The sequence below is a fragment of the Poecilia formosa genome, unplaced genomic scaffold (genome assembly GCF_000485575.1).
Source record: "Poecilia formosa unplaced genomic scaffold, Poecilia_formosa-5.1.2 Scaffold218, whole genome shotgun sequence".
In the NCBI taxonomy this organism is placed as follows: domain Eukaryota; kingdom Metazoa; phylum Chordata; class Actinopteri; order Cyprinodontiformes; family Poeciliidae; genus Poecilia; species Poecilia formosa.
In genome coordinates this window covers 941,873-968,901 of record NW_006800157.1, presented here as the reverse complement: position 1 = coordinate 968,901, position 27,029 = coordinate 941,873, and the positions used below count along the sequence as shown (strand labels likewise).

Below are 27,029 nucleotides of genomic sequence, written 5' to 3'. Positions count from 1 at the left end.
CAGAGCCTGTCCATCAGGATTTAACTTCACCCCAGTGGTTGGGTTCCTCACTGCAGCAGAAGATAATAAGTTGACCTGGTTTCATCATGTTTCAGTGATTCTAACAGATGGAGCCCCGTTTACTCACTCGGAACCGGTCTGACTTTCTTCTTGGGTCGACCTCTTCTTCTGGGCGTTGCAGCTTCTTTTTCCTCCTCTTGAGTCTTTCTGGAGTTGCAGGTCATCGATATGATGTTTTTAGGAGACCCTTTCTCTTCGTTTTGTTGTTGAGAATACCTGGCAGAACTTTTTCTCCTCCTTGTTGGAGTCCTATCTTCTTTTCTTTCAACCGAAGAGTCGGTCTGAGTTAGTTTTCCTCCTCTGGGTGCTTTGATTTCATTTGTTTTGTCTTGATTGGCTAATCTGGTAGTTTGTCTGAAAGATCTTCTTAAACCAGATTTATGTTGAACAGAGCCCTTACAAACCATTTCCTCTGTCTCCATCTCTGCACTGATGTCTTTTGATCGCGTCTCAGATTGTTTATCCAAACTCTGTTCTTTTGCAGGATTTTCTCCATCTTCAGATTCAGACACTCTGGTTTTCTTGTCTGGTTTTACTGCCAAACCTTCGTCTTTGATCAAAGGTTTTTCTTCTTGAACAGAAGCTCCAAGGCCATCCTTTCTAATCTCTTTTTGTTCAGCATAAACATCTTTCCCTGACTGACTGATTGTTGGTACAACAGTGGCCGATTTGTCTTGATTGGCTCCTCTGTCAGTTTTCTTAATAAATGTATGTATGGGAGATTCATCCGGAACAGAGTCCTTACAAACCGTCTTCTCTCCAGTTTCTGAACTGCTTTCTTTTATTTTTGTCTCATACTTGTTATCTGAACTTTCCTGTTTTATTGGTAAAGTCTCTCCCTCTTCACCGCTAAAAGTTTTCATCCTCTTGTCCAATTTTACTTTTGAATCCTCATCTTTTCCCAGAAGGTTTTCCTCTTTAACTGCAACCAAAAGCTCTTTGATAGCAGTATGTTTTGAATCAAGAGGGTAATTTCCTTCCTTCACTGGATTCCTGACATTATTCTTCTGTTTTTCTTTGCTTTCAGTTCCCTCTTTGAGTGATTCAGCTTTAAAACAGTCTTGGTTCAAATTTGACGTTGCCACTCTTGGGCCCAACTGAGTTTTTGCAGTGCCGCTCTCTGCTGACACCTTGTGGTCAGCCTTTGCTACTGCAGCAGCAGGTGCAGCTCCATGTTTATCCGACTGAGGAGTTTCTGCAGATGTTGCAGCTGAACTGGTGCTTCGAGTTGAGGATGCAGATGATGTTTGAGATGCTCTGAGAGGAGCCTCTTTCTTGCTCTGCTGATCTCTCTCATTTAAAGATGCTAAAGACTTAAAAGTCTTTGACGAAGTGGAAGGAAAAATTTTACTGCCACCTGCAGAAGATGACTGATTAATTTGAGGTTTCATAGACTCAGGTGCGTCTTTTTGTGTTTTTAATGACAAAGACGTGGCGTTAGACTTCAAGCTGCTTTTTCCAGTTGATGAGGCAGAGCTCCTGCAGTCTTTATTAGACTTTGGGATATCTCTAGTTACAGACGATGAATGCGAGATCTTCATTTCTTTTGTGATCGGCTTGGAGGGAGAGGAACTTTTAAAACTGCTGCTGCTTCCACTGGAAATCTACAGGAAAATATATGAAAGATTAATAACCTTTCCAACCAAATACTCCATAATTTTGTCAGTAAAGATCTGAATGGACATTTATAAAGGCTTTGTTGAAGTTTGTGCTGTTTTTAGTTCAAAGTGTTTCAGTCAACCTGAAGGAATCCTGTTCCTCTGTGAAATGTGGTCAGGCTTCTGTCTGGCAGAGGGTCACATGCTGCAGATTCCTTGTCCACCGTCTTCAGTAGTGCGGCCTCAGGCTTGACACTCATGGTGCCGAGTTCAAGGTTCACTGCAATTTTCTCACAGTCCTTCAGTCGCTCTTTTCGGCTCAACAAACTGTAATAAAAGCAGACAAATGTTAGGGAAAACCATTCTTAAAGATGATCAGTTATGCTTCCTTAAACAGGTTAGGATATGTCTTTATGAAACATGATTATAACACTTTTTTGCACAAAATAATTTGTAGATAAGGAGATTTCAGTTAGCTCAGTTCTGATCATTTTGAACGGTTTTGGGGCATCTTGTCACTTTAAATCCAAATAAGTGGCTATTGGCCACACTACCCAGCTCAAGATTTGCACTCTCACCCGCTGAACGGCTGCAAACAGATGCACAATTATATAACCGTGCATCTTTGAAAAGCAGAAGTAGAGCCTCCTACACAACCAAGAAAAATGCAGCAAGTGGTTTCTGGATGGCAGGTCAACAACAAAATACATTTCTTGTTCAGCAGCCATTGTACAGCTGAGGTAAAGCCAGCCGACCAAAGCTGCTGGAGCTCCGCTTCGGTTGCTAGGTGACTGGCTGGGTTTGTCTGCGGTTGCTAGGTAACGGTGCAATCAGGAGATTTTTTAAAACAGCTCATTTTCTACACACAAAAAAACATCAACTTATTCCCAAAATAATGGCTGTGTTTTTTTTCCCTAAGCTCTTAGAAGCAGTAGAGACCCAAATGGAAGAACAAAAATTTGAAAAATGTGGATTTCGAATAGTAGGTCCCCTTTAACTCATTGAACTCAAATACTGTTGTCATGCTTGAAGTCAGAAGAAATGCTCACCTTTCAACACGTCCGACCAGCTTCCTAAAAAACGCAGAAAAAAAAAAAACACAGTTAAGCTTCAGAAACACAATCTAAAAAATCCATTCATTTATATTTTTATTCAATCATTAACTTCTAAGTTCACACACTTACCAAGCTTCATGCTGTTGAGATAATTTGCGAACAGACAACTTCTCCACCACTCTTCTGACTCCGCTGGACTCGGCCATCTCAACGTAAATCTGTCGTGAATCGACAGGAGTGGATGCAGCAAACAAAAGCAAGAGGGGAAAATTAATTATCAGGCTATGAACAAAAAAGACCTCAACTCTACTGACACTTCGGCATGACCTTTACAATTTTGTTACATCCTAACAAATAAATATGTTTAATTTGTGTTGTAAAAAAATGAAAATACAAATTTTATTTAAATTTGCTAAACTTTTTTTTTTTTTAAACCAGCGACATGGTAATTCAATTCCAGTTGGATAAAAATGAGTCAAAACATGGATTTTCTCAAAATCATAAGCAAACTGGATTAAAAAAAGAAAATACATAAAACACAGAAAACAAGTATTTCTTTTTTGTTATACCCTGTTGGAAAGCGGCAGGAAGCTAGCAAAAGTAGCGATGCTTGCCACTTCTTTTATAACCATCATTGTGATATGCTCGTTGGTCCCTGAAGCCTCCACAACGAGCAGCCGCTCCCCCAAAGACGTCAGGTCTGGAACATGCTGGGGGGAAAGAACAACATTTTTTGGTTTTAATTTAAAGTCGTAGCAGATTTTACATGGCAAAATATTTAAAAAAGTGAAAATTCACTCACAATATTGCTCCATTTCATCAAAGCTCTGAACATGGATTCCTGAAACAACAACATTAAGTGGATTATATTTACTTAGGGACCCGTGGCAGTGTGACGTCATGCCTCCATTTTCCTGCTGGAGGGCAGAAAGCTGCTGGCTAACGGTGACTAGCATTGATTTTAGCTGTTAAGTTGTCAATATAATGCAGTAAATCCTAAATGTACGCCTGATATATATAAAAGGGAAACGAACGTGGTGCTTTGCTACTAAATGTCAACAAAACGACAACTAGATCAGGTCAGGAAAAAGTTTTAATTACGAAAAAAAATAGGGAGGGAGTAGTTCAGTTATGCTAGCTTGACTTTGACAACCGTAACATGTAGATGTGCAGTGGAACTCGTAGCAAAAATAAACGTCAAGCCTGAAAACATAAATCTGTAATGGACTGAATGTTGTGTTCTTTGTGTGGGAAATGTTTGAGTGTTTTTTCAGTGTTGAATCGTGAAACAAAGAGGCGTTGTTGCCAGTTGCTATAAGTCTGTGTGTAGCGTAGCCGACAGAGATCAAGTTGTTTTTTAGTGTTTTTTTCTGCGTTATTTTCTGCTTTGCTGTGGTTCACTTTACTAAATTAGTAATAACTTCATCTCCAGGTCTCATTTAGTTAACAGAGACTGAACATCTACTGTGACAGCGTGGCGATGGACGGCGAGTAACATGCAACAACATGCATTCATGTTAGTTTCATGATGTCCTGGACATTAGCCAGAGATTTACACAAAGTGTAAAGTAAGTTGATCAAAGTCAAATATAAGTAAACAAAAGTTACTGATGGAAAAGAGCCAGTTGTGTACTGCACCTCCCATACCTCACTGGACCCAAGACTGAGATCCTCCAACAGCAAATGGATGTTTGGAATGAAGCCTCTGAAATAAACTCGTTTCCTGTTTCGATCTCTAAGAAATCTTATGCAAGCACAACTGCTGCTGAAAATCACAAAAGCCTGCAAAAGAAGAGACATGAAGAGATATGACACGCTGTTCCCACAACTAAAAACATCTTAAATCAAGGAAAAAGTGATAAGACTGCTGAATTTGGCCTTTACCCTCCTCTGCAGCGGTAAAACTACAACATTGTTGTACAGTGTGTGAAGGTTCTGTTCGGGAAAATGCCTCCACACCAGCATAGCCACTTCCTCGTGTGTGTAGCTTCTGTTTGGCAAACCGGTCAACATGATGCCTGCAAACTTCAAATCTCGCTCAGAAATCTACAGGAAAAAAATTTAAATAAACTTTTATTTATTGAAAATTGGAACAGGCTTGAAAACTTAGTCGCCTTAGCAACCAATAGAGTAGCTTTCAATTAATTAGAAAAATGTTTTAGGAAACTGGGATTTACACTGAATGCTAATTAATATGATTCAAAAATGTGTAAATACAAGTACAGGAATAAAACGTACCCTGGCACAAGTCTTCCTGTCGACTGTCTGAAAAGCTGGGAGTGACAAAAAGGCAGATCACAATAAATATTCATGCGTAAAATTATCAAACATCAGCATTGGTTCGTGTGTCGGTTGTACGTGTAGAAAAATCAGACATGAAGTTGTTCTCAAATCCAAGTGGGAGCAAATTCTTGGTGCTTTTTTTGTAGTTCTGTAACTAGATGGGATTAATTCAGCTTCATTTTTTGATAACTTGTGATCATCACCTGAACACCAATCTGATCAGATCAATAAGCCAATCGGTGGTTTAAACTCCTCAACAGTCACTTACAGTCAAAATGTTTTGGGTTTCAGCTACATTTGGCTTCTCTGTACTCATCTTACCTGGGACCTTGAAGAAAGGAGACGCAGTGTGAACGACATAAGGACTTTTCTTCACGGTCATCCAAAAAGGCGCCTTGGTTCCCTCTGGAACGGCGCCTGCTGTTCGCGGGACGCTGGTTTCAACCGAGATATTCTCCCAGATTTGCAAACCATGAGCTGATCCGCTTAGCGCTGCACAAACAAAAAAATAATAGTAATAATACTGGACTAAGAAGGGAAATCTATTCTCACATCAGCTCCACCAAAGCCTGCTGCTGTTAAAGTCCTTTCACGTGTTAACTGATCGTTTGTTTTTACAGTGTTTTATCCGTGTGTTAGAGTGACTGCCGCTGCATCCTGACGCTCTGACCGCAGAGACTTCAGTGTTTCCGTCTCACCCGTCTGCTGAGCGTCGTGGGATCGGCTCCATCTCCAGTGGCTGTACCAAGCTTCGAGTCGATCGGCGTCCTCCGGGGTTTCACAGTGAACAAAAGCCTGGAACATGACAACAGATCAACACAGAGCAGCTCCATCTCCCTGAGTTTTAAAGTGTGTTTTTACCCTGTTGAGCAGAGGCAGGTAGTTTACAAAGCAGCCGATTTTCCTCAGCGCTTCCCTCAGGTCTCTGGCTTCACTTGCTGAAATGTTGGGGAAGTAAAGCACGTTTTTTGTGCCCAATTTCATCTGACATGCCGGCTGGAAAGAGGGCAAACAAATCCATATGTTTCACTGCAATGCATCTGTGCATTTAAAAAGCATAAAGCGTGTTGCATACAGTTTCATTTGGATTCTTTGTCCGTTAAAATTTGTGTAAAATTTAAAGCGACGAGCATAGATATTAAGAAAAATAGAAAGAGAAAAAGTCGGTCCAATACTTACAAAATCGGTAAAAGACATCAAATATCGATAAAACCGAAACTGAAAAAAGAAAACAAAACACACTTGAATCAGAATATTTCCGTTTGCAAAAACAATGAATGGTTATTTTTGTGCCCAACAGTCTTTCTAAACGCATGCCAATAAGAAAAACCCACCAGAGTCATTGGTGTGGAGCTGGTGACCACATGAAATCCAAGTTTTCGTCCTTTGAAGAAAAGCTCCCTCCACGGCGTCGCTCTGAACAAATGCTGCACCTGCGCCGCCCTCGGCATGATGAGGAAAGCCTGAAAGCAGAGCAGGAAATTTAAAAGTCTCTGAAAACAGCAGCAAGCAAAGCCTCAGCAGAGCTCGGTGCCGACCATTTGCGACTGGGGAACGACGAAGATTTCATTTTCGTCACACTGAACTCGACACTTCTGAAGGACGTTGATGATTTCGGTTTCCGTGTAGGAGCCGTCGAACCACCGAGGCAGGTTGGTGACAACCAGGGTGATGTGGAGAGAGAAAATCTGCAGAGCAGACGAATTATTAACGTTCAGAACGAAAATTATGTTATGGGAAGGCTGGCGCAAGATGAAACCACCAAAAACTAAATGTAATAGTTTGTTTTTGCAAATTAAGCATCAAAATTCTGACGACAAGTAATTTAAAATCCAAATTTGAGTTTCAAAATTAGAAGCTAAAATGATGTAGTTTCATGGTTTTTATCTTCAAACGTTTCATCAAGGTGAGTTTTCAAACTTTTCCAAACTTTGGAGATGAAAACGAAACAAGCTAAAAAAAATTCACTATTATATAATCTCTTTTATCACCGTTAATATCGTATTGTATTTCATATTATACAGCAGGGATACATTAAAATATGACAAAATGTTATGTTTTGAAATGTCTCTCACACACCATGCACCTGAAGGTCAGAGAAAGTTCAAATAAATAAATAAATCTCTGAAAAATTTTCCCGCTACTTTTTCTGGCATTTAGTAAATAGAAATAATTCTGGTAATTGTTACAAACCAAAAACAAGAGAAGTTTGATCTAATTTAACTTCAGACAATGACAAATAAATATGTCTTTTTATTGTCATTATATGTCCAATTTCAACTGTAAAAAAGGTTTTCAATCAAATGTTAGATTGAACCTTATTACCAAACTGCACAGTTTGAGTGCCAAGCACTTTATACAGAAATCAAACATTCAACTTTATTGAAATTCAAACATTTCTGATGCATAAAATCCAGCTTTCAGAGGAGTTTTATAACTTTAGACTGAGCAGCAGAAAGAAAACTTACCATTGGAGACAAGATGGTGTGCATGTCAAGCTGACCTGAGAAGAAGAAACGGAGATCAGTAAATAAATGAAAACCAGAACCTAAAGAGGACATTTTGGGTCTCTGTACGCCGTTCGTGTCTCACGGAGTTTAAATGGCGTCAGGAAATGGTGCAGCTTCTCTCCGGGGGTCAAAGGAAACGCTTCGGTTGACGTCGCTGCTGCTGCAAGCGGCTCCGATTTTGTTGCCGCTGTCGAGGATTTCGAGTTTGGGTCAATTTCAGCTGAAGCTGCTGAAACTTTAGATGCAGGATTCTTCACAGCAGCTACATTTGAAACAGACGTCAATATAATGATCTGGAGAATTTCACTTAACGACTAAAATCACATCATGAAACATGAAAACATTTAATCACGGGGCTGGACAATAAATCAATAATCTACATCAATAGAGTATTCAATAGTTTCACTGAACTCCGATCCAGAGCCGCACAGTTTCCTGGAGGTTTAGGCAGAAGAAAAACTAAGCAGTTACCTCTTTGGTTACCTAGCAACAACCTGCTCACTTACTCATGGTTGCCTAGCAACACCCTGTTAAGTAAATGGCAGTTAAAATTTCCGCCATTTTGTTTCGTAAACTGCTTAAAAAACAACCATCAACGGCGTGGAGAGAAAACTGAGGATAAAACAGGGAATTTCACACCACCAGGTTTATGTCTGATATTTAAAAACAAACAAAAATAATCAATTTATGAAACAAGTATACTGTCCAGCCCCAACAGTTTAGTTTATTTAGGCAAACAAACACCAACCAGAACTACCTGAGTTTCCTGAAATGTCAGTTTTGGTCTCCAGGTTTTCAGCAGACGACGTTGGTTTTGGGTTTATGCGTTTCTGGAGCTGTGACGGCGCCTTCACAGAGGTTTGTACGCCGGTTTGTGGGCTTTTACGAGGAATAGTTAAAGGTTTAGATGGCTTAACCGTGGGGGTTGATATCAGAGACTTCGTTGGTTTAGCAGGTGGAAGTTTTTCATCTTCAGTCTTTCCAACGTTGGACTTGGCAGCACTTTCACTCTTATCCTCTTCAACCTCATCAGTTTTTGCTTGTTGCTTCTTCTCCTCGGTCTCAGTTTTGTCTTTAGGCACCACTGCAGATTCTTGAACTTTTCCACAAACGCCAGGATGTTTTTCTGAAACTTTGGACTTCCCATTTTCATTTTCTGTTGCAGCAATTTCCATCTTTGTCCCAGATCCAACGGCAGTCGATTCCTCTGCAGACGGAGCACTGTTTGGAAGATTTGTGACTTCTTGGATGGGAGGTTTTGTTTTAACGGGAGAATCAGACGAAGGAGACTGTGGTTCATTTGTTGTTGCTGGAGTTTTGTCATTGATGTCTTCGGTGTTGCGTTCAAGATCTATTTTTGTTTCGCCTGAGTCTTTGAGACGCTGTTTTAGGCTCTTCACACTGAAATTAAAAGAGGAAATTGGATTATATTTTTAAAAATCTTATGATAAAATCTTTACTGGTAAAGTAAATAACATGTTGAATGTAGAAAGAAGTTTTAATGCTTTCTTGAACAGGTTAGGATGGACCTATGGCCTATACAAAACATGTTCATTACATTTGTTGCACAAAATCATTCTTAGATAGTGACATTTTATTCTGATCAGTTCCGCCTGAGCTGTTTTAGAGTTTTACACTTGCAGGTGAAACAGAAGTGCAATTACATAACCATACATGTTTGAAGAGCAGAAGTGGAGCCTCCTGCACAACCAACAAGAATGCAGCAAGTTAAGCCGACAACAAAACACTTGTCTTTCCCAGCAGCCATTGTACAGTGTATACAGTGGTAAAACCAGCTGAAAAAATGTGGAGGAGTTCTACTTTGGTTGCTAGGTAACGGGCTTTGCTTGGCTGGGGTTGCTAGGTAACGGAGCAATGGGGAGACTTTTGAAGCAGCTCATTTTTCAGACTCCAAAAACCACCAACTTATTGCCAAAAACAGCTGGGTGATTTTATTTTATTTTATCTTAAAGCGCCTAGACCGTTTTTAGAAGCGGAAGAAAGTCAAATGGAAGTACAAAAAATTTGCAAAATGTGAGTTTTGAATACTAGGCCTGCTTTAAATTGACCTGATGGAAGAAACAGCGTATTAAAACAGAAGGACTTCAAACTCTCTGTAGTTCTGTTAATGTAACACATGACTGTGAAGCTTCAGATTTAACATTTTGAAAGTTAAAAACTTTTGTAGACGTCACTTTGGTCGTCGTTTCTCCTGCTTTCTTCGATAAAATACTCACGATTCAACACTCTGAACTTGACTATTCCTGTAACGAGAGGAAAAAAGACGAAACTAGTAAGTTGATGAATGTTGCAAACTAATTTCCATCAGGAATGAAACATTGTTTTCTTATAAAATGGCAGGTCGTACCAGTCTTCTGGCGAACGTGCAAACCTCTCCACCACCTGATCTACTCCTCTGGATTCAGCCATCTCGATGCACAACTACATAAATAAAGCAGCAAAAATAAAAGATGAAGATGTTTGACTCTTTCTTTTAGTGCTGAATCTAAGCTGTTCAGATGAATTAAGTAAAAACTTTTTTAAAAAATGTCTGTTTTTGCTGTCTTACCCTGTTGGCTAGCGGCAGGAAGCTAACAACTGCAGAGACGTTTGTCACTAATTTTACGGCGGCCATGATGAGGCTTAGGGAGGTTTCAGAGAGCGCCACACACACCAGCCGCTCATCCAGAGACTCGAGTTCAGGAACACGCTGGAAAACATTTTAATGGAGAATTTAATTTCATTCCACCATGACACCATATTTAAAGAAGGGAACTATAACTTACAGCGTTGCTCCATTTCATTAGCGTTTGGTACATCATGTCCTAAAAAGACAGCATCCAAATAAACGGTTACAGTCATCACAAAATACACGACACTGCTTGATACTGCAAATATTTATCAGAGCCTTATCTGACCAGGCTTGTTTTGATGAACTTCCAAAAATGTCAAATGTAAGATAAATGTCACAAATTGACGATAAGATAAAGGTTTAGTATGAAGTTAAATACTTTTGTTTATTTAAAACAAATTTCTGATTTGATCAAGTAATTAGGTTTTTGTTGGCAGCTTGCCAATACTTTTTTATATTCTTGAATCTCACTACCTGACCCTCTTTTCTTGTGTTTGTGGGTGTATTTATTGGGTTGCTAGCCAACTGCTGAATTTACACTTAGTTACTTACTTTAAGTAGCTAACTGGCTGCTTGAGATTGCCAGTGGCAGAGCTAAAGAAAAGTTAATTTTCTTTATTTTGTAACAACTTCAACCTAAGTTGCTAATGTATCAATTTATTAGCTGAACCACATAATGACATTAAATCTTGAACTACTGGTTGCTAGCCAGTGGATTTTGGTTTATAGCAGCTGACTATTTTTTCTATTTTTTTTAGTTCCTTGCAAATTGTTTTGTAGCATGCTAATTTCTTATTCTGCATGTTTTCAGCTGACTAATTGTTTTTCAATTGACAGCTTGCCATTTAATTATTCGTTAGATGTTTGGTGTGTATTTTTCTGTAATGAGATAGATGGCTAGCTAGCTAGAAAAGCGTTGGTGAATTTCCATTCTATGTTGTAGAAATTTAAACCTAATTTATACATTATTTGTTTTAGCAGTTTATTATTTGCTCAAATATGAAACTAGATTCCTAATTATATTAAATCTTATACCATTTTGGTTGCTAGTTAGTAGCCTTCAGTTTACTGTAGTTTTTTGGTTGTTAGCTAATTTATTTTGGGAGGGGAAACCTGGCTAATGTTTTTGGTAGCAAGCTAATTTCTGAGGTAGCAAGTTTTTAGCCATCTAGATGTTTTTCCTCACAAATTGCATTTTATTGGTTGTTAGTTGTTTGCTCTTTTTTTGTAGAAAGCTAGGTAGTTAGTTAGCACCTGAAATAGGAAAGAAACTAGAAGAATTTACTAGTTAATACTCTTTCAATTTTGAACCTAATTTATTCATCAATATATTAGCTGCTATGAACTCTTTTGGTTACTAGCTAGTGGCTTTTGGTTAATAGTTTTTGGTGGTAAGCTAATTATATTTTGGTAGCAAGCTAAATTCCAAGCTAGCAGGTCTTTAGCTGTATAGTTTTTCCAATACACAACTTGTCATTTTATTGGTAGCTGGCTGTTTGTTGTGTTTTTGTGGCAGTTAGCTAGATAGGGAGTGAGATAATGTTTTAGCATTTGGCTAGTTTAGCTCTTTTTTTCTATTGTCAACTAAACTATGATAACTCACCCCAAATCTTAACACCAGATCTTTATTCTCAATATTTTTTCTTGCCTTTTTTCATTTAATTGCTCTATATGCTACAATTAAAGACAAATGCCACTTTGCTGACCACCTCTCTGACCGCCATACCTCACTGGATCCAGGATTCATCTCCTCCAAGACCAGGTGGACGTGCAGCTTGTGGCTTGTAAAGGAAACTCCCTTCTTGAGGAAATCTTGAACAAAGTTATTGCATGATGTCCAATCGTTGAAATACACAAAAGCCTTGAATGGAAAATACATTTTAAAAAACATTCATGACCCTGTTACAACAGGAATATCTGAGCACATCTTAGTCTGTTTTAATGGGGTCATTCCTGTTTTAATGACTCCGTTACAACAGGAATATCTGAGCACATCTTAGTCTGCACCGTGAGATTTTTACCCTTTTCTGCAGTGGCAGCACCACAATGTTGTAGAACAGAGTCTGGAGATTCTGCTTGGGGAAATATTTCCACACCAGCTTGGCGACATCCTCGTGTTTGTAGTTTCCTTCGGGTAAACCCGTCAACATAACGGTGGAAAACTTACAGGCCACAGAGACGGATGCCTAAGTGACAGAATAGTGAAAGATTTTTATGCTAAACTCACCTAAACCTTTCAAATGAAACACAAACATGGAACCGCACTTACCAACAAGTCCTCCTCTTTATCAACCGTCCTAAATTCTAGGAGATGAAGTCAGATTAAGTTTATCGCTTCATTTGTGATATTTGATAATTTGATCATTTGGTTTCCACATTTTTTTCTTACTTGGAATGACGAACCAAGGCGACACTGTTGGGAAGAGGAACGGAGCGGTTGTCATGGCGACTGAAAATGGTGCCCAGCTGCCCTCTGGGATGCTGGTATTCATCGGCGGGACGATCGGCGGGACGATCGGACCGGCGACGACATCTTTGCTTTCCGGCGCTGCTGTAGCTGCCAGGTGTGGTGCTGTGAAAAGGAAAACAAGTTAAAGCGACAATTTTTATTTCTATCTATGCATAAGACAAAAACCTGTAATCAAATCAGATTAAAATCATGTTTTTGTGATGATTAACCCTCTTAACGTTTAACACATTCCTCTGGTTTTATTAGTATAGTTTCACTGAAGGTAATTTACTCTGACAGATTGGGAAATTTTAAGCTCCAGTGTTTGAGTGAAACAAGGTTTAGTCCCTGACATGAATATTGTTTCTTTCAGCGACATTTCAAAGATTAAAAACAGTTGATTAAAATCTTGCTATTCCATTCAGACGATGGTTTTGATCTTCTACTTGTTTATGCAACATTGGTGGAGATTTTGCAAATTATCCAGTTAAAATATTATAAATGGACAACAAAAGGGGGAAATTATATTTCTATCAAATTATGGATATTTTCAAAAATAATTTTAAATATATAATAAAAAAAATGTTTCTACATATTTCGAACATATTTTTAATACATTATATCGTGTATATTTATTTATTTTCAATACATTTAAAATGTATAAGTTTATATTATATTTTTATTTCACCCCTGAAATAAAAAGTTTGCTGCAATTGGGGACCAAATAGCAACATTTGTTACATTTTCAGCTGCTGTGTTTCGCTCTGTGTCGAACAAAACAAACTAACTGGAAAACCAGTTTATTGTTTGGTCAGTGAATTTGCTGTGATTTTTAATAGCGCATCTGTTGCTTTCAGAAACGTTTTCCTTACTCGATGATGTGACGTCGGTCTGGGGAGGTTTTATCCTGCAGACGTTATGAGCAGGGATGCGTCTCTGCAGGCTGTACCAAACTCCGATCCGATCAGCATCAGCCGCGGACTCAAACTCGATGAACACCTGAAGCAGGAAACGCCAGAGTCAGACGGTCGGTGAGTCAAACCCGTACTCTTTCAAAGGAGAGGAAGTTTCTACCTTGTTGAGGAGAGGAAGGTAGTTTTTAACAGAGCCCATTTTCCTCAAAGTTTCCCTGAGATCCCGGGCTTCGCTTGGTGAGACGTTCTGGATGTAAACGGTTCTGGTTCCGTCGTCGGTGACCAGCTGCTCCAAACAAAGCAGAAACACCGGAATGAGCTTCATTTGATAAATCCTCATTTAACAACCACGAACGATGGAGCAGAACGCGAAGGAAACGGTGAAAAGGTGCGGATACTTACAGAATCGATCATTTCCATCAGAGATTTATAAAATCCAAACTGCAACAAGAGCAAAATGGTCATTTTATTGGTAGAGCACATTTTCAGAAACAATTCAAACTGAACTGGAATGAAAATAAAACAACATTTCATTGCAGTGATAAAATAAGAAAAATGGATGAATTTTCTAGAGCTTGTTGGGACAAAAACATCAAAATTCTGATAAAAATCAGAATTACAAAAAAAGATAAGAATTCTGAGGAAAAAAGTAATAATTTCAAAACCAGTCAAACTTAAGAGAAAACAGTCAACTTTCTGAAAAAAGTCAAAATCTAAGAAAAAAAAGTCAGAATGAAAAAAGTGTCAAAATTCTGAAAAAAAGTCAAAGTTAAAAAAAAAAGGTCAAACTGCTAAGAAAAACAGAGTTCTGAGTTGGAAAAAAGTCCATATTTTCTCAGTGGTCCAAATCCTCCTCCATAGAAAAACACAAATCCAGTCGTGGCAAAGCAACTCAAACAGACCAATTAAAAAAGTTATTTTAGAGAATAGAAATGATTTCTTTCAATCTATTTGCTTCAATTGCAGAGACATCAACTACACACTGAAAACGAATCACGATCTCCAGCTGTTATGTTTTAATCCATTTTACCGTTGTCATGACGACCCCACTGCTGATTATCTCAACAGAGAGTTTACATCCATTCAGAGTCAAACTATCCTTCGCAGCTATGAAAACTTCCTGAGCCTTCTGGTAACTTTCCATGAGGACAAACGCCTGAAAAAACAAAAACGTTTAACAAAACCGTTAACGTTCTGCAGTAATCAGTTTGATCAGCTGCAAGGTTCATCTGCTGGAGTTTACCATGCAGGCCTGAGGAACCACGAAGATGTTTTTGTCCTCGTACTGAAACCCAAATCTGTGCAGCAGGTTGCTGATGTCCCGCTCAGAGTAGCAGCCGTCCCGATACGGTGGCAGGTTGGTCACCAACAAAACCCTCGACTGAAGGGGAAACGGCTGGGAGACAAAAACAGGATTCAGAAAACGCACAGGAAATAGAAATAATGCTGTGAATTCAGAAAGTATAATCATTAATCCACTGGTTTTCATTGAACAAAATAAGCTTTTATTGTCACATTTTATCTGGAGCAGTTGTTAAAAATTTATTAATGATACATTTTGATAATTTAACAAAAATTCCCACGCAGATTTTTCTGAATTCACTTTATATTGACAGATAAAACGTGGCATGAGGGGTGCAGGGGTCACACACAACCCACATAAGGAGGCCTCAGTCCTCGACTCGGCCGTCGCAGGTTCGATTCCCGGCCCGGTGACCTTTGACCCTCGTCTTCCCCCTTCTCACATTCCCCGCTTCCTGTCAATTCACCTTCAAATAAAGGCAACTAGAGCCAATAAAACCATAAAAAAAAACCTGGCATGTTTCTCAAACGCTGCGCTTAAAGTCAGTGAATATTTGATATTTCAGTGCTTTGTGTGCCAGTTGTTGCACTTCAATTATTTCAGTTTTTGAGCCACTTTTGGATAACATCCGTCTGGTCTTCTTCTTGCTGAGAAAGATTTGTATTTTTGTCTCATATTAGATGTTCTGACTTGTTTTTCTCAGATATTTTGGCCAGTCTACAGTATAAAATGCACAACAAAACTGCAGATTTGTTTTGAAACTGAAGTAGCTTAAAAAACTACAACTGTTTGATTATGTAGAGAGAGCGAGATTTTTTCTATTTACTTTTCAATAAAATAAGCAACATAGTATCACACCTTTGGTAGCAAAAAAAAATAGAAAGTAAAATGTGCGCAAAACTTTGTCAAAATTCCACTAATGTCAAAAAAATATTTTGAAATTGTGTTGTTTCCATTAAATAAGAAATGAATTTAAAAATCACATGTGAATAAGCTTATTTATGCAAGAAGTTACTAAAATCATCCTCCTGTCTCCGTCTTTTTCGTTTCTGCCAGTAGTAACATCCTGTTCCTGATCATGTGACACAAAAACAAGCGTTTACGTTGAAGTTTTGCGAAACAAAATAATTTTAGTAGTAGAAAAACCGCCTCATCCGAGCAGAAAAACTTTAGCAAAAATGTGATTCCCCCCTTTACTGGCATTTCCCTTAAATTAATTTTCATAATTCCAATTTGTGAAATTTTAAGTTTAATGGAAACGCAGCTAGGTAAAGAAACAGAGAAACAAAGAGCTGAAAATAGCAAACTTTCTGTCTTCTTCACTCTGTAGCAGCGTATTCACTGAAGAGAGTTGGCATTGGGCTAACCTGGTGTGGTTTTAGTCATGATGCATTCAATGAACCACCACAAAAAGTGGATTTTTGAACTTGTCAGGACAGACTGCCCTTAGTACCCACATATAAAATATCATGCACAAATATATATAATAAGTAGTTTGAGGACTTACTTTTGGGGACATGATGATGCTATGACCAAGACAACCTGTGGTGAGCAGTAAAAAAACACCATCAGGAATCAGATTTTAAATGTAGGACTTTATTTATGTTTCCCCCACATGTCGGATTAACACAGATTACGGTTTCTTACAGATTTTTTCTGGCTGCAGTAAACTTCCTATCCTCTCCCCGGCAGTGAGAGAGGAACCTGGTTGTTCTTTGACCATTTCCTCGGCTGCTGCCTCCGTTTGGACGGATGGAGACGTTTCAGTGGACTTGTCTGGAACGGCGCCAACGGCGTTAGAAGGTGGGTCCGTTTGGATCGTCTCATCGGGATCTAAAGGTAAGAGAAAACTAAAGTTCTTAAGGAAGCTTTGACACCAGATTTTATATTCCTACTGCAAAACGACAAGGAGACGTTTTGAGGATACGTCTGTCATAAAATAATAATACATTTAAATTTAACTGGTACATCCCACCATACTTAAATCAGGAGTATTCTGTGCTTAACAGGCTTAAAGTGCCATTTTAAGCACAATCAAAAAAGTATGTCAAGTTAAATTGTTTTTAAAAAAATGCTACATATATGAAGTATTACTTAGAAATTTGACTTCGTAATTTAACGCCTTGAAATTTGGCCTCTGTCTCTTTAAGAAGCTCCACCTTCAGTAAGTCATCACAACATTGTTCCTCTATTAACCCTTCAGCAGATGCAGAGCTCCGCCAGGTGTTTGCTAATTGCTGCTGGCTAGTCTGAAGGAGCCGAGTCCTTGAAGGCGGTGCTAGGCCCAACCAGGCGTTGTACGCAGCTGAATGGTTGCCATAGAGGTCAAATGTTTTCTCCAACATGCATGGAAGAATCAAAGCAACACACCAGGTGCGTTTTTTTGATTACAGCATGGTATAAAGATCAGAAAAGCTGATTTTAAATTATACTGCCCCTTTAAAATACGTTTATGAATTCCTGATTTTTCCATTAGAGAGTGACTAGCTGCGTTTCCACTGACCTTAAAATTGTGCAAATTGGAATTACGCTTAATGGAAACAGAAAAAACTGACATTTTTCCGATTTAAAAAAAACCCCATTGGATTAGGATGTCGTCGGTTTAAATGCATCAAAATTTGTGTTTCTCTGCAAAACTGCAACAGAAACTTTTCACATCAAGTGAGTCACTTGATCAACAACCGGATGTTACTACTGGGAGAAATGACAAAGATGATGACAGGAAATTGGTAGAAGGATGGCTGGGTGTTTTCTAATAAAAACATTATCTTTTTTTCAAATGGAAACACCACAACTGCAAAATATTGTTTGACAAATTTCTTCATAAATTTGTAATAGAAACGCAGCTAGTGTCTCTTTTTTACATTTTCTATGCTTTTTGCAAGTGACAAAAGTCTTTTCAGTCTTTTATCGTCTGCAAACACTTTTTTCTTTAAAATAATCACCACACAAACATCGTCTAGTTTTAAACTGAACGTACGCGGTGTGCAGCCGACAGCGTTATCTGCTGCAGAAGAAATCTCCCTGCAGGGTTGACATTCTTCTCCTGTTGAATTTGCTTCAGTTTTGGAGTCCAGGACGACATCAGGAGGTTCAGATACTTTTTCTTCCAGCTTTGATCCAGATTTAGAAACTGCTGATTCGATTAAAGTCGGCGGTGCGGCAGAATTAGCTTCTGCAACTTCATCGCCTCGAGGCTCAGAGATTGGAAAATCCACCAGAGTTTTCAAGGCTGAAGGCTGACCGCTGGCTGCTGACGGCTCCGCCTCGAGCTTTATCGTGATCCCACCGGCCTCTTCCAGACGCTGACTTAGATCCTTCACACTACAAATCACAGAGAGACATCAAAACAACTGCTAAATAATATATAAGATATAATAAAAGAATCCTCTCTGACTGGATATTTAAAACATAATTAACTTTTGTTCTCATCTCTGATTTACAAAGTGATGCTAAAGTAATCAATATTTATAATTTATGTTGGTTTCATCTCCATTAAATAACTTTAAATTTCCTAACAAATTAGAGCTGCAACTATTATTTTAATAATCGGTTATCCTACTTTATTTTCTCGACGATTAATCAATTATTCAGACGATGAATCGGACAAAAAAATGCCTATTCAGCCATTTTTTTAATTCAATATTAAAAATACATGAAAAATATAAACAGACAAATAGTTCTTTAAAAAGAAAACATTGTTGTCTAAATTGCAACAAACAGCAGTCCTTTATTTTGTAAGCAGCTAAAAAATATTTCCAACATCAACATGTGAAAAGCTCAGTCGTCTCTGACTGACTTATCAATACGGTGTTATATAGACCTATTGATTATTTTTTTAGGACTAACCGATTAGTAATTGGATCACAAAAGGTGGTTAAGATGAGGTTTTTTTCTGCTAATCTGAAAAAGGTGAAGCTAAAACTAGACAACTTTGCTGCTTTAGGACTGTTGTGTATTTACAGACAAAGGTTCAATCTTAACCTAAATGTAAACTGTTTATACGTTTTGTACAGTTTTGGCTTAATTACTGCTAATTATTACAGTTAAAGATTAATCAATTACTAAATTATTTGGATATTACTTGAATAATCGATTGAACACAATTAATCCAATTAATTATTTCAGCCTTAAAACAAGTAGAAATCTTTCAGCACATACACTAGTTGTTAGGAAAAACAACATTTATTTTATTACATTTTATGAATTAGGCCACTAACATCTTTACGAACTTCCTCTGCTTCACAAACATGTTAAAAAATGGCGACACTCACCTCTCAACACGTCCAATCTTCCCCCTGTAGGGGTAAAATAAAAATAACTTGGTGACAAGATCCTTCCCAGAAGACTAGATCACACACAACAGGAAAACCTCATACTTTATCTTTAGTCATCCCAATAATTGGAGCGTGGGAAAAGGAAAATCGGGTCAAAAATCGGCATAAAAATGTTGCCGTGACAACATTCAACTTCTGAAACTGTGCCGTGTTTTTAATCTGTACCTCTCAGCCAGACAACATACCAGAGACACGTAGGCAAAACTTTCCTCAAGGGCATCTCCTGCAGCACCTTGGCAGCACAACTGGGAGAAACCATTTCAATGCAAATCTGCGAGAAGAAATTAAAAACGCAAAAAACATTTACAATATTAAGTTTATTTTTTTAAGGACAATTATAAAATTTGTTAAATCCTCCTAAAAGTTCACGTTTTCTAAAAGGTTAGTCAAGCAAATGTAACTGACTACTTTGATACTGCGAGTCCTCAATAAATTCACAGTAAAGTGATTTTGTGATCCATTTCACAATAACCAAACAAACAGGTTCTGTTATAAAGTGTTTCTTTACTAGACATCATCATTTGAGCCTTTTTTTCTGGGATTAAACCCAAATATACAATCTAAAATGCAATAACAAAACAGGAATAAATATTTAAGATAAAGACAAGACCAGAAAACATACGTGTGATTTATATTTACGTATTCGTGATTGCACATTTTGCAATTAATTTATTGATTGAAGGTATTCAGCATCATGATCATGAATGTAGATTTAATTAAACTTATATCTACAGGTGGTTGATATAGACTTAAAGTTTTATTACATTATCTTGTGGTACTCTTGTAATAATAATAAAAGTGACAATAAGAACTATTTATTACTTCTTTGACGTAGCAATGATGGCGTCTGGAAAAACATTTCCATTTGTAATAAAGTTCAATTTGTATCATTAAACTGCAAATTATAACTGCATTTAATCACATTTTCAAATCTATTGATGCTTTCATTGAACAAACATTAAAACTAGCAATCCTGGTTACAGTTTAGGAAGTTTTAAACTGGAATTAACTAGAATGACAACAGTAAAAATCATCATCAAAATAAGAAATTCATCACAATAAACGATAAACGTCAAATTCCCACCCCAACTTATATCTGGTAAGTAACAAATATCTTTGCTGGAAAATGATTAAAAATGGTTTAATGTTAAAAATGAGGATATAAAAGGTTTATTGTGAAGAGTGGAGGCGGTTTGAGTTGCTGTACCCTGTTGGTGAGCGGCACAAAGTTGATAAAACTGCCGATGGCAGCGACTTCCTTAATGATGCTCTCGATGAGATTCATATTCGCTTCATAGATCTCCACGCTGACCAGACGCTTCTCCAGGAAGAAAAGCTCCGGAACGTACTGAAAACACAAAACCAGGAGTTTGTTAAAGCAGATCGTTTTATCCAACTGATGCCAGTATCTAAAAATAAATACATAAAACTTACACCACTCGTCCATTTCATCAGAGTCCTGAACATCGTTTCCTGCACAAAATAAATTAAAAGTTAAATACAAATATAAAGGGGAATAAGTGTAAAGGTAAACAAAAACAATGATTGCTGGAGGTTAAAGGTCAGAGAGCATCCTCAGATAATACCTCACTGGATCCAGGATACATGTCCTCCAGCACCAAGTGGACGCTCAGAGTGCAGTTCCTGACAGAAACCGGCTTTTTCACACAATCTGAGACGAAACTGCGGCATGCCTCCCAGTCGCAGAAGAACACAAAGGCCTAGCGGTGAAAGAAAATGTGTTTAAGGTTATATCAAAACCCAAAGGTCAGTTTAAGAGATACAAATCAACCCCAGCTCACGTTTTCCCCAACTTTATCTTTGAAAAATACACATATTTCTGCTGAGCTTATGTTAATATTGTTGCAAATGATTATTTTTCAAATCCAACTTGCTTTATTTTGCTTAATAAAATTACTAATGTCTACTACAGACACATTGTCTCTCTTAAAAATTAATGGAACAACTAGTTTCTGCTAATCTGCTATGAATGGAGCTCATTTTTTGTTTAGGGCTTTAGCGAATTGCTAAGTTTGAAAACGTTTAGTGCATTTAGCTTCCCTTAAATTAATATTTCCAGGTTAGTTGTAAAGAGATACTTCACTCTGCTGTCTGGAAACTTTCAGTTGAAAAACCTGTGAAATGAAGTTTATTCTGTACCCAGAATGAATCGCTGTAAAACAGTAAACAGTTTAAAATCTACTGATGCTGACCGAAGCCTTACCCTGGTCAGTTAGGCTAAATCAGCAAAAGAGTTAGCAATAATCAACTATTATAAACTCAAAACCATGAGTCATGGTGGTAAAGCACTGCACTGTTAGATTCTGCTAAATACATTGTCAGTATAGAGTTTTAGCCAAATATCCTGTTGGTATAGCACTTTACCGCTAAGCATCTGCTAAATATTATATTAGTATAGTACTTTAGCGTTAGCTTCTCCTAAATACCTTGTTAGTATAGCATATTAGCATTAGATGCTGCTAAATGCTATGTTAGCATAGCACTTTAGTGTTATCTTCTGCTAAATACCCTGTCTTTATAGCATATTAGCTTTAGCTTATAAGATTTTAGGGTTACTTTTTAAGTTTGAGGCGGCCATCACTGCCTTAACGTCATTTAGCCAACCATTATCATCCTTCAAAAGATTTAGACCATCTGTGCGGTTTCTCTCTGTACCGTGAGAGACCTGATAAAGAAACTTGCAGGATCTAAGAGAAAAACATGTAGTCGAGATCTTTGCAGAGTTTGCTTAGTTATCAAACGTTACAATAATTACCCAAAAATCTCATGTAAGACAGCAAAAATCCAACAGATGTCTATAGAGAAAAAACTTGCTACATGTTATTTCACCTTTAGTGAAACAAGAAAGCTAATTGAAACAATAATGGGGTTTGACTTTTGTGCAATAGGCAATCGGTCTACAGGAAGAGCTCCTTACCCTCCTCTGCAGCGGTAGCACCAAGATGTTGTAGTAGAGAGTCTGCAGGTTCTGTGTGGGGAAATAACGCCACACCAGCTTCGCTACATCCTCATGTTTGTATTTTCCTTCTGGTAAACCCGTCAGCATGACGGTGAAGAACTCAGAGCCTGGGTGGGGAGTCGTCTACGGGACGTCAAGTTCAGAGGAAATCAGAAAAACCAAAGATAAAGAAACACCTCTGTTGACTCATAAACCCTGATTTAGAAACACTTTCAATGCCAACAGTAAGATTCTGATTTCTTATACAGGAAACGGGACCTCACCAAAATGTCTTCTTCTCCTTGGACCGTCAGAAAACCTAAAAATGGTGTTAAAAAATGAACACAATCAGGGGAAGTCTCCTACAGAGAGCCTGGTGTGTCTGCATCTTGCTTCTCTTACTGGGGATGTTAAACCAGGGACACACGGTTGGGAAGACGTAGGGCGGCGTCATCATGGTGACCCAACACGGCGCCGTGGTGCCCTGAGGAACGCCAGGTTTCACATCTGGGATTCCAGCGTCGGGTAAGATCTTCTCACCGTCTGGCAGAGCTTTCAGCGGCAGCTTTGGTGCTGCATAAACAACGACGGCATCATAGAGGGCGTTTGGTTACTTTTGTAGAAAAATTTGTAGCAGGTTAAGCTTTTTCTTTTGGTTTTAGATGATTGTGTAAATACATTCAAACACTTTAAAATGTTTTTGCTGGTCAAACAACAATAGACTGATCTGAGTTTGACTGAGTAATTTAAATGTAGCTGTGTTTCCATTAATCATATAATTTGGCAAATTGGAATTTCAAAAAGAAATTTGGTTAATGGAAAAATTTTCTATAAAATGTTTTGCCTATAGGATGAAGTACAGTTTTTCTGGCTGCATCTAAATTACTTTATTTCGCAAAACTGCAACTGGAAACGCTTTTTTGCAGCATCACAGGAATCATGTGATCAACAACCAGATGTTACTACTGGCGGAAACAACAAAAAGGATGACAGGATATTTCTCATTAAAATTATTCATTTTTTATCCCTTTCCTACTTTTTATTGCCTTCATCTCCTTAAAGCATGTAGAAATTTACTTTTTTTTTGCACATTTCATTCAAAGTTTAAGCTTTTATGTCCTTACGTTGTGATTTCTTGAGGCTTCTTGGTATTTTCAGCCTGTTGACTGTGTGGACGAAACCCAGTCTCATCAGGCTGCACCAAACGCCGAGGCGATCTGCATCGTAAACTGTCTCGAATTCAACAAAAACCTAAAAAAACAAAAAAAAACAAAAACAGAAATAAATCCATTAGGTCCTTCTCTCTACCTGGCTTTGAATATAAACCTTTAAATTTAATACCTTGTTGAGCAGAGGCAGGAAGTTTCTCACATGACCAATTTTTCTCAAAGCTTTCCTGAGATCAGCGATGTCGCTTGGCGAAATGTTGTGGATGTAGATTATACTGGTGCCATCGTCTCTCATGTTCTGTGTCAGCGACAGCCAGAACAACGTTAAAACAACTACATATATTTGCTTTTCCTCCATTTTTTCTGGTGTTTAGCCCCAGATCTTAAATCATAGTTAGTTCAGACAAAACTTGTAGTTTCACGTCATTTCACCAGACAGAAGGTTTCTCCTCACCAACCTCACAAACTACTCTGTTTATCCTAATCATCCTTCTTCTATTTAATATGTTTTTATAATTACTATAGTTATTGATCCATCTTTTTTCACTCAGATTGAGTCAACTGCTCATTTTGTAAAAAAGTAGAGCTGAATGATATTAGTAAAAATTGACGTCACAATTTTTTTTCCAACTCCGTAAAATAAAAATTTAAGAAATTTAACAGATGTCTTGAATACAACCTTACAGCTGCCAAATTGACAATTAACTCACACTGATCTAACGTCTTTTTGTATAAGTTTTAATGTCTATTTGAGAAATTCTAATATTTTGTGCTGAACATCTGTAAATATTGCAGTGACAATATTATTGCCATTTTTTCTTCTTTCACCGTTATGTGTTTACACTAGAATGAAAAATGTAAGTTCATAACATTTGGCATGTATTAGCAAACAGTTCTTTTTTGTGATATATTGTACAGCTCAAGTAAAAAGTGACAAAGAGTTTTCATATCTTAACCTCCTAAAAAAATCTTTACACAGGTTTGTACAAGGTGGATTTGTTGGAAAATGCTATGTAGTTGCAGCTGCCAAACTGAGCAAAGGTGTTCTTACTTTCCAGGGTCAAACACTGAACGGCAAAACTAGACAGTTCAGCAGCGCTAAATAAGCTCAAGCAAAACAAAACCATCCAAGAATGTTTGGGTTACTTACGAGAGGCGTTAGTCCGATGAGAGATTTATAAAACCCAAGCTGAAACAAAAACAGAGTAAAAATAAAACTTTACAGCGTCTTTAGGTTACTTTCAGGGTATTAATGTTGTTTAAATTAAGTTTTTTAATGACAGATAAATAGATATTTGATGGTATTGGTTGCAGGTTGACAGGAATCAGGTTGTTTTTATCAGTATTTTAATTTTTTTTATTCTTTTCATGCTTACTGGTGTCATTAGCATGTCTGTTTCCACGATCTGCAAGAAGAGTTTCTTCGATCTGAAAGAGAGATAACCGTGCACTGCTGCGACGACGAGGCCAATTAATGACCGCGCATTTGGCATGAGCACAAAAGCCTGAAAAGACAGAATGTTAGAAAACAAAACTCTATAAAAATTATTTAAAAAAAATGAAAACAAAATTCTACCTTTTACAAATTAAGTCTGATTTTGCTTAAATTTAACACTCATTTGTTACAATTTGATCATATTTTTGATACATGAGACAATAATAACCAAAGTACAGTTTTCAGTTGATGATAGAGGCCAAGCCAATCGTACCCTGTGTGAAAATATGACAGTAAAAATGCCAGAGTTCCACTTCGGTTGCTAGGTAACGGGCTGGGCTGGCTGGGGTTGCTAGGTAACGGGCTGGGCTGGCTGGGGTTGCTAGGTAACTGTGCAGTGCCAGTCAAATGTGACTTAAAATTTCAGAGGTTTTTGAAAGGACTTAATTTCCAGACACTGAAAAACATCAACTGCGTGTTTTTTTTGTTTGTTTTTCTTTTAGAGCTTGGGCTGCTTTTAGAAGCAGTTCAGACCCAAATAGAACCACAAAAACTGTACAAAATGTGAATTTTGCATAAAAAACAGAACTTGTCAAGTAACATGAGTCAATATGCACAAACAGCATAAACATAGAAAAGTAGCGAATCTTCCTGGGAGTGCCTGGCCAGTTTAAACAGACAGAAATCTACAGAACAAGTCCAGCAGTTATCACTTGAATCAGCTGAGGTCAAAGTTCACGATTAAACAATAAGGAACAGGCTGGGGGGAAAATATTGAAAAACCCAAAAGAACAAAATGTAATATCAAAAAACATCTTGATATTCAAAACCTTAGAAAAATTACTGTCATACTTCTGCTAATAGCGTAGCTAATTTTTAGTTTAGCATTTTAACGCTATTGCTAATTTTGAAAACGTTTAGCTCACTTAGCTTCCACTAAGGGTGTGTTCACACTGCAGCCTGAAGTGACCCAATTCCGATTTTTAGCAATTCCTATTTTTTTGCCGGGGCCGTTCACACTGCCAGTAAATGCGACCTGTATGCGTTCTGCAGTGTGAACGGGTAAACGACCTGAAAGTGTCCCGCATGCGCAGTAGAGGGAGCAATAGCGTCAGCGTTCTCATTGTTCTGCCAACTGCCATAAAAAGAAGAAGTGCTCAGTGTTTGCGGAAGTAAACATGGAGGCTAACGGTGGAGCTTAGCTTACATATTTGAAGTTGTTGTCCAACTGGAGCAGCATATCAACAACTTAATCCTCATCTAATCCGTCATGGTTGTTGTTTTGCTTGCACGTATCGGGACGCAGAATAGTGAGATTTGTTGAGAAACAGTGACGTTCAGTTCGGATGAATGCGACCTGGACGTTGGGTCGCATTTGAATCGAACACGTATTGGATATGCTGTTCACACTGCCATGAAAAGATCAGATACAGGTCGCATTATGTCAAAAAAAATCGGAATTGGGTCACTTCAGCGCACCCTAAGACACCCAGAATGCTGAGTTTCAACCAAACACAAAAACACAACCAGGTGCTTACCATGCCTGTCTGAGGGATAACGTAGATGTTGTCGTGTGCGTATTGAAATTCAAATTGACGGAGCACATTTACAACTTCCTCCTCTGTGTAGGAGCCGCCATGGTCCACAGGAAGGTTTGTTATCAACAGCAGTGTTGAGTTGAGAGCGTAAGGCTGGAAGAAAATAATAAAATGAAAGCAAAAGTGGTTGTTATTAAAGCTGCGAAGGCAAAAACCTGAGTAAAATACATAATGTCAAAATTAAAAACATAGTTGAAACTTCAATGACTAATTTAGATAATTTACATGGACAAAAAAAGAAGACATATGGTTCAATGTTTTGATTCAGACTCATGTACTGAATCAAGTTTTAGGATAATTTTTCCTCAATAAACTACATCAAAAAGCCAAAGGCTAAATAAATCTTACTTTGGACGACAGGATAATTCCCGCAGGAACACACTCTAGATGAGGGTCAAAACAAAAATGAAACATTAAAAATCAAAAGAAACGTTCTGTATTTTTTTTTGAAAATACAAACGGGTTTCTTACTGAAATTGTGTGGCTGCAGGTAATACCAAATCCTCTCGCCAACAGTCACTAATAAGGACTCAACGCGATTCGGAGCTGCTGCTGCTGCGTTTGGAAAACAGGCGACCGGGTTCTTCTGGGTCAGAACATCAACTTCAGAAGAGAAATGATTAGCACAGAGGACAAGATATGTTATTACAGAAATTAAATTTGGGTGAATAATTTTTATTTTTGTAGAAAGAAGAAAAATAAAACATTATGGTGGATTTTTTTCTCT

At 37.9% G+C, this 27,029-nt stretch overlaps 1 protein-coding gene and 1 long non-coding RNA gene across 4 annotated transcripts in view; one reads left to right on the top strand and one right to left on the bottom strand.

Moving 5' to 3' along the window:
- The window catches only part of LOC103149155 (uncharacterized), a 40,549-nt gene that overhangs the window by 3,661 nt on the left and 9,859 nt on the right, over nucleotides 1-27,029 (bottom strand). Inside the window, exons 9-57 of one of the 3 annotated variants that reach the window (XM_007568178.2) lie at nucleotides 26,774-26,905; nucleotides 26,651-26,685; nucleotides 26,243-26,395; nucleotides 24,646-24,774; nucleotides 24,420-24,458; nucleotides 23,442-23,567; nucleotides 23,225-23,351; nucleotides 22,503-22,673; nucleotides 22,385-22,419; nucleotides 22,080-22,244; nucleotides 20,728-20,862; nucleotides 20,576-20,614; nucleotides 20,349-20,489; nucleotides 19,327-19,412; nucleotides 19,079-19,102; nucleotides 17,785-18,128; nucleotides 16,452-16,637; nucleotides 16,312-16,346; nucleotides 14,745-14,897; nucleotides 14,532-14,657; nucleotides 13,904-13,942; nucleotides 13,662-13,787; nucleotides 13,460-13,586; nucleotides 12,528-12,710; nucleotides 12,408-12,442; nucleotides 12,160-12,324; nucleotides 11,865-11,999; nucleotides 10,293-10,331; nucleotides 10,076-10,216; nucleotides 9,875-9,948; nucleotides 9,744-9,770; nucleotides 8,264-8,907; nucleotides 7,589-7,768; nucleotides 7,465-7,499; nucleotides 6,535-6,684; nucleotides 6,331-6,459; nucleotides 6,176-6,214; nucleotides 5,858-5,992; nucleotides 5,695-5,791; nucleotides 5,318-5,488; nucleotides 4,952-4,986; nucleotides 4,598-4,759; nucleotides 4,361-4,495; nucleotides 3,516-3,554; nucleotides 3,283-3,423; nucleotides 2,843-2,931; nucleotides 2,708-2,731; nucleotides 1,802-1,985; nucleotides 161-1,664 (exon numbers count right to left, since the gene is read on the bottom strand). In XM_007568178.2, coding sequence (XP_007568240.1) covers nucleotides 161-1,664; nucleotides 1,802-1,985; nucleotides 2,708-2,731; nucleotides 2,843-2,931; nucleotides 3,283-3,423; nucleotides 3,516-3,554; nucleotides 4,361-4,495; nucleotides 4,598-4,759; nucleotides 4,952-4,986; nucleotides 5,318-5,488; nucleotides 5,695-5,791; nucleotides 5,858-5,992; nucleotides 6,176-6,214; nucleotides 6,331-6,459; nucleotides 6,535-6,684; nucleotides 7,465-7,499; nucleotides 7,589-7,768; nucleotides 8,264-8,907; nucleotides 9,744-9,770; nucleotides 9,875-9,948; nucleotides 10,076-10,216; nucleotides 10,293-10,331; nucleotides 11,865-11,999; nucleotides 12,160-12,324; nucleotides 12,408-12,442; nucleotides 12,528-12,710; nucleotides 13,460-13,586; nucleotides 13,662-13,787; nucleotides 13,904-13,942; nucleotides 14,532-14,657; nucleotides 14,745-14,897; nucleotides 16,312-16,346; nucleotides 16,452-16,637; nucleotides 17,785-18,128; nucleotides 19,079-19,102; nucleotides 19,327-19,412; nucleotides 20,349-20,489; nucleotides 20,576-20,614; nucleotides 20,728-20,862; nucleotides 22,080-22,244; nucleotides 22,385-22,419; nucleotides 22,503-22,673; nucleotides 23,225-23,351; nucleotides 23,442-23,567; nucleotides 24,420-24,458; nucleotides 24,646-24,774; nucleotides 26,243-26,395; nucleotides 26,651-26,685; nucleotides 26,774-26,905 — 7,365 coding nt within the window. Of the gene's footprint in view, nucleotides 1-127; nucleotides 1,665-1,801; nucleotides 1,986-2,707; nucleotides 2,732-2,842; nucleotides 2,932-3,282; nucleotides 3,424-3,515; nucleotides 3,555-4,360; nucleotides 4,496-4,597; nucleotides 4,760-4,951; nucleotides 4,987-5,317; nucleotides 5,489-5,694; nucleotides 5,792-5,857; nucleotides 5,993-6,175; nucleotides 6,215-6,330; nucleotides 6,460-6,534; nucleotides 6,685-7,464; nucleotides 7,500-7,588; nucleotides 7,769-8,254; nucleotides 8,908-9,743; nucleotides 9,771-9,874; nucleotides 9,949-10,075; nucleotides 10,217-10,292; nucleotides 10,332-11,864; nucleotides 12,000-12,159; nucleotides 12,325-12,407; nucleotides 12,443-12,527; nucleotides 12,711-13,459; nucleotides 13,587-13,661; nucleotides 13,788-13,903; nucleotides 13,943-14,531; nucleotides 14,658-14,744; nucleotides 14,898-16,311; nucleotides 16,347-16,451; nucleotides 16,638-17,784; nucleotides 18,129-19,078; nucleotides 19,103-19,326; nucleotides 19,413-20,348; nucleotides 20,490-20,575; nucleotides 20,615-20,727; nucleotides 20,863-22,079; nucleotides 22,245-22,384; nucleotides 22,420-22,502; nucleotides 22,674-23,224; nucleotides 23,352-23,441; nucleotides 23,568-24,419; nucleotides 24,459-24,645; nucleotides 24,775-26,242; nucleotides 26,396-26,650; nucleotides 26,686-26,773; nucleotides 26,906-27,029 lie in introns of all 3 variants that reach the window. The other 2 variants (XM_016679707.1, XM_016679706.1) reach the window with 2 other exon arrangements.
- On the top strand, nucleotides 4,020-16,985 carry LOC107838184 (uncharacterized). The gene is made up of 3 exons (XR_001664232.1): nucleotides 4,020-4,031; nucleotides 14,265-14,269; nucleotides 16,893-16,985. It is a non-coding gene; the product is annotated as an uncharacterized LOC107838184 (long non-coding RNA).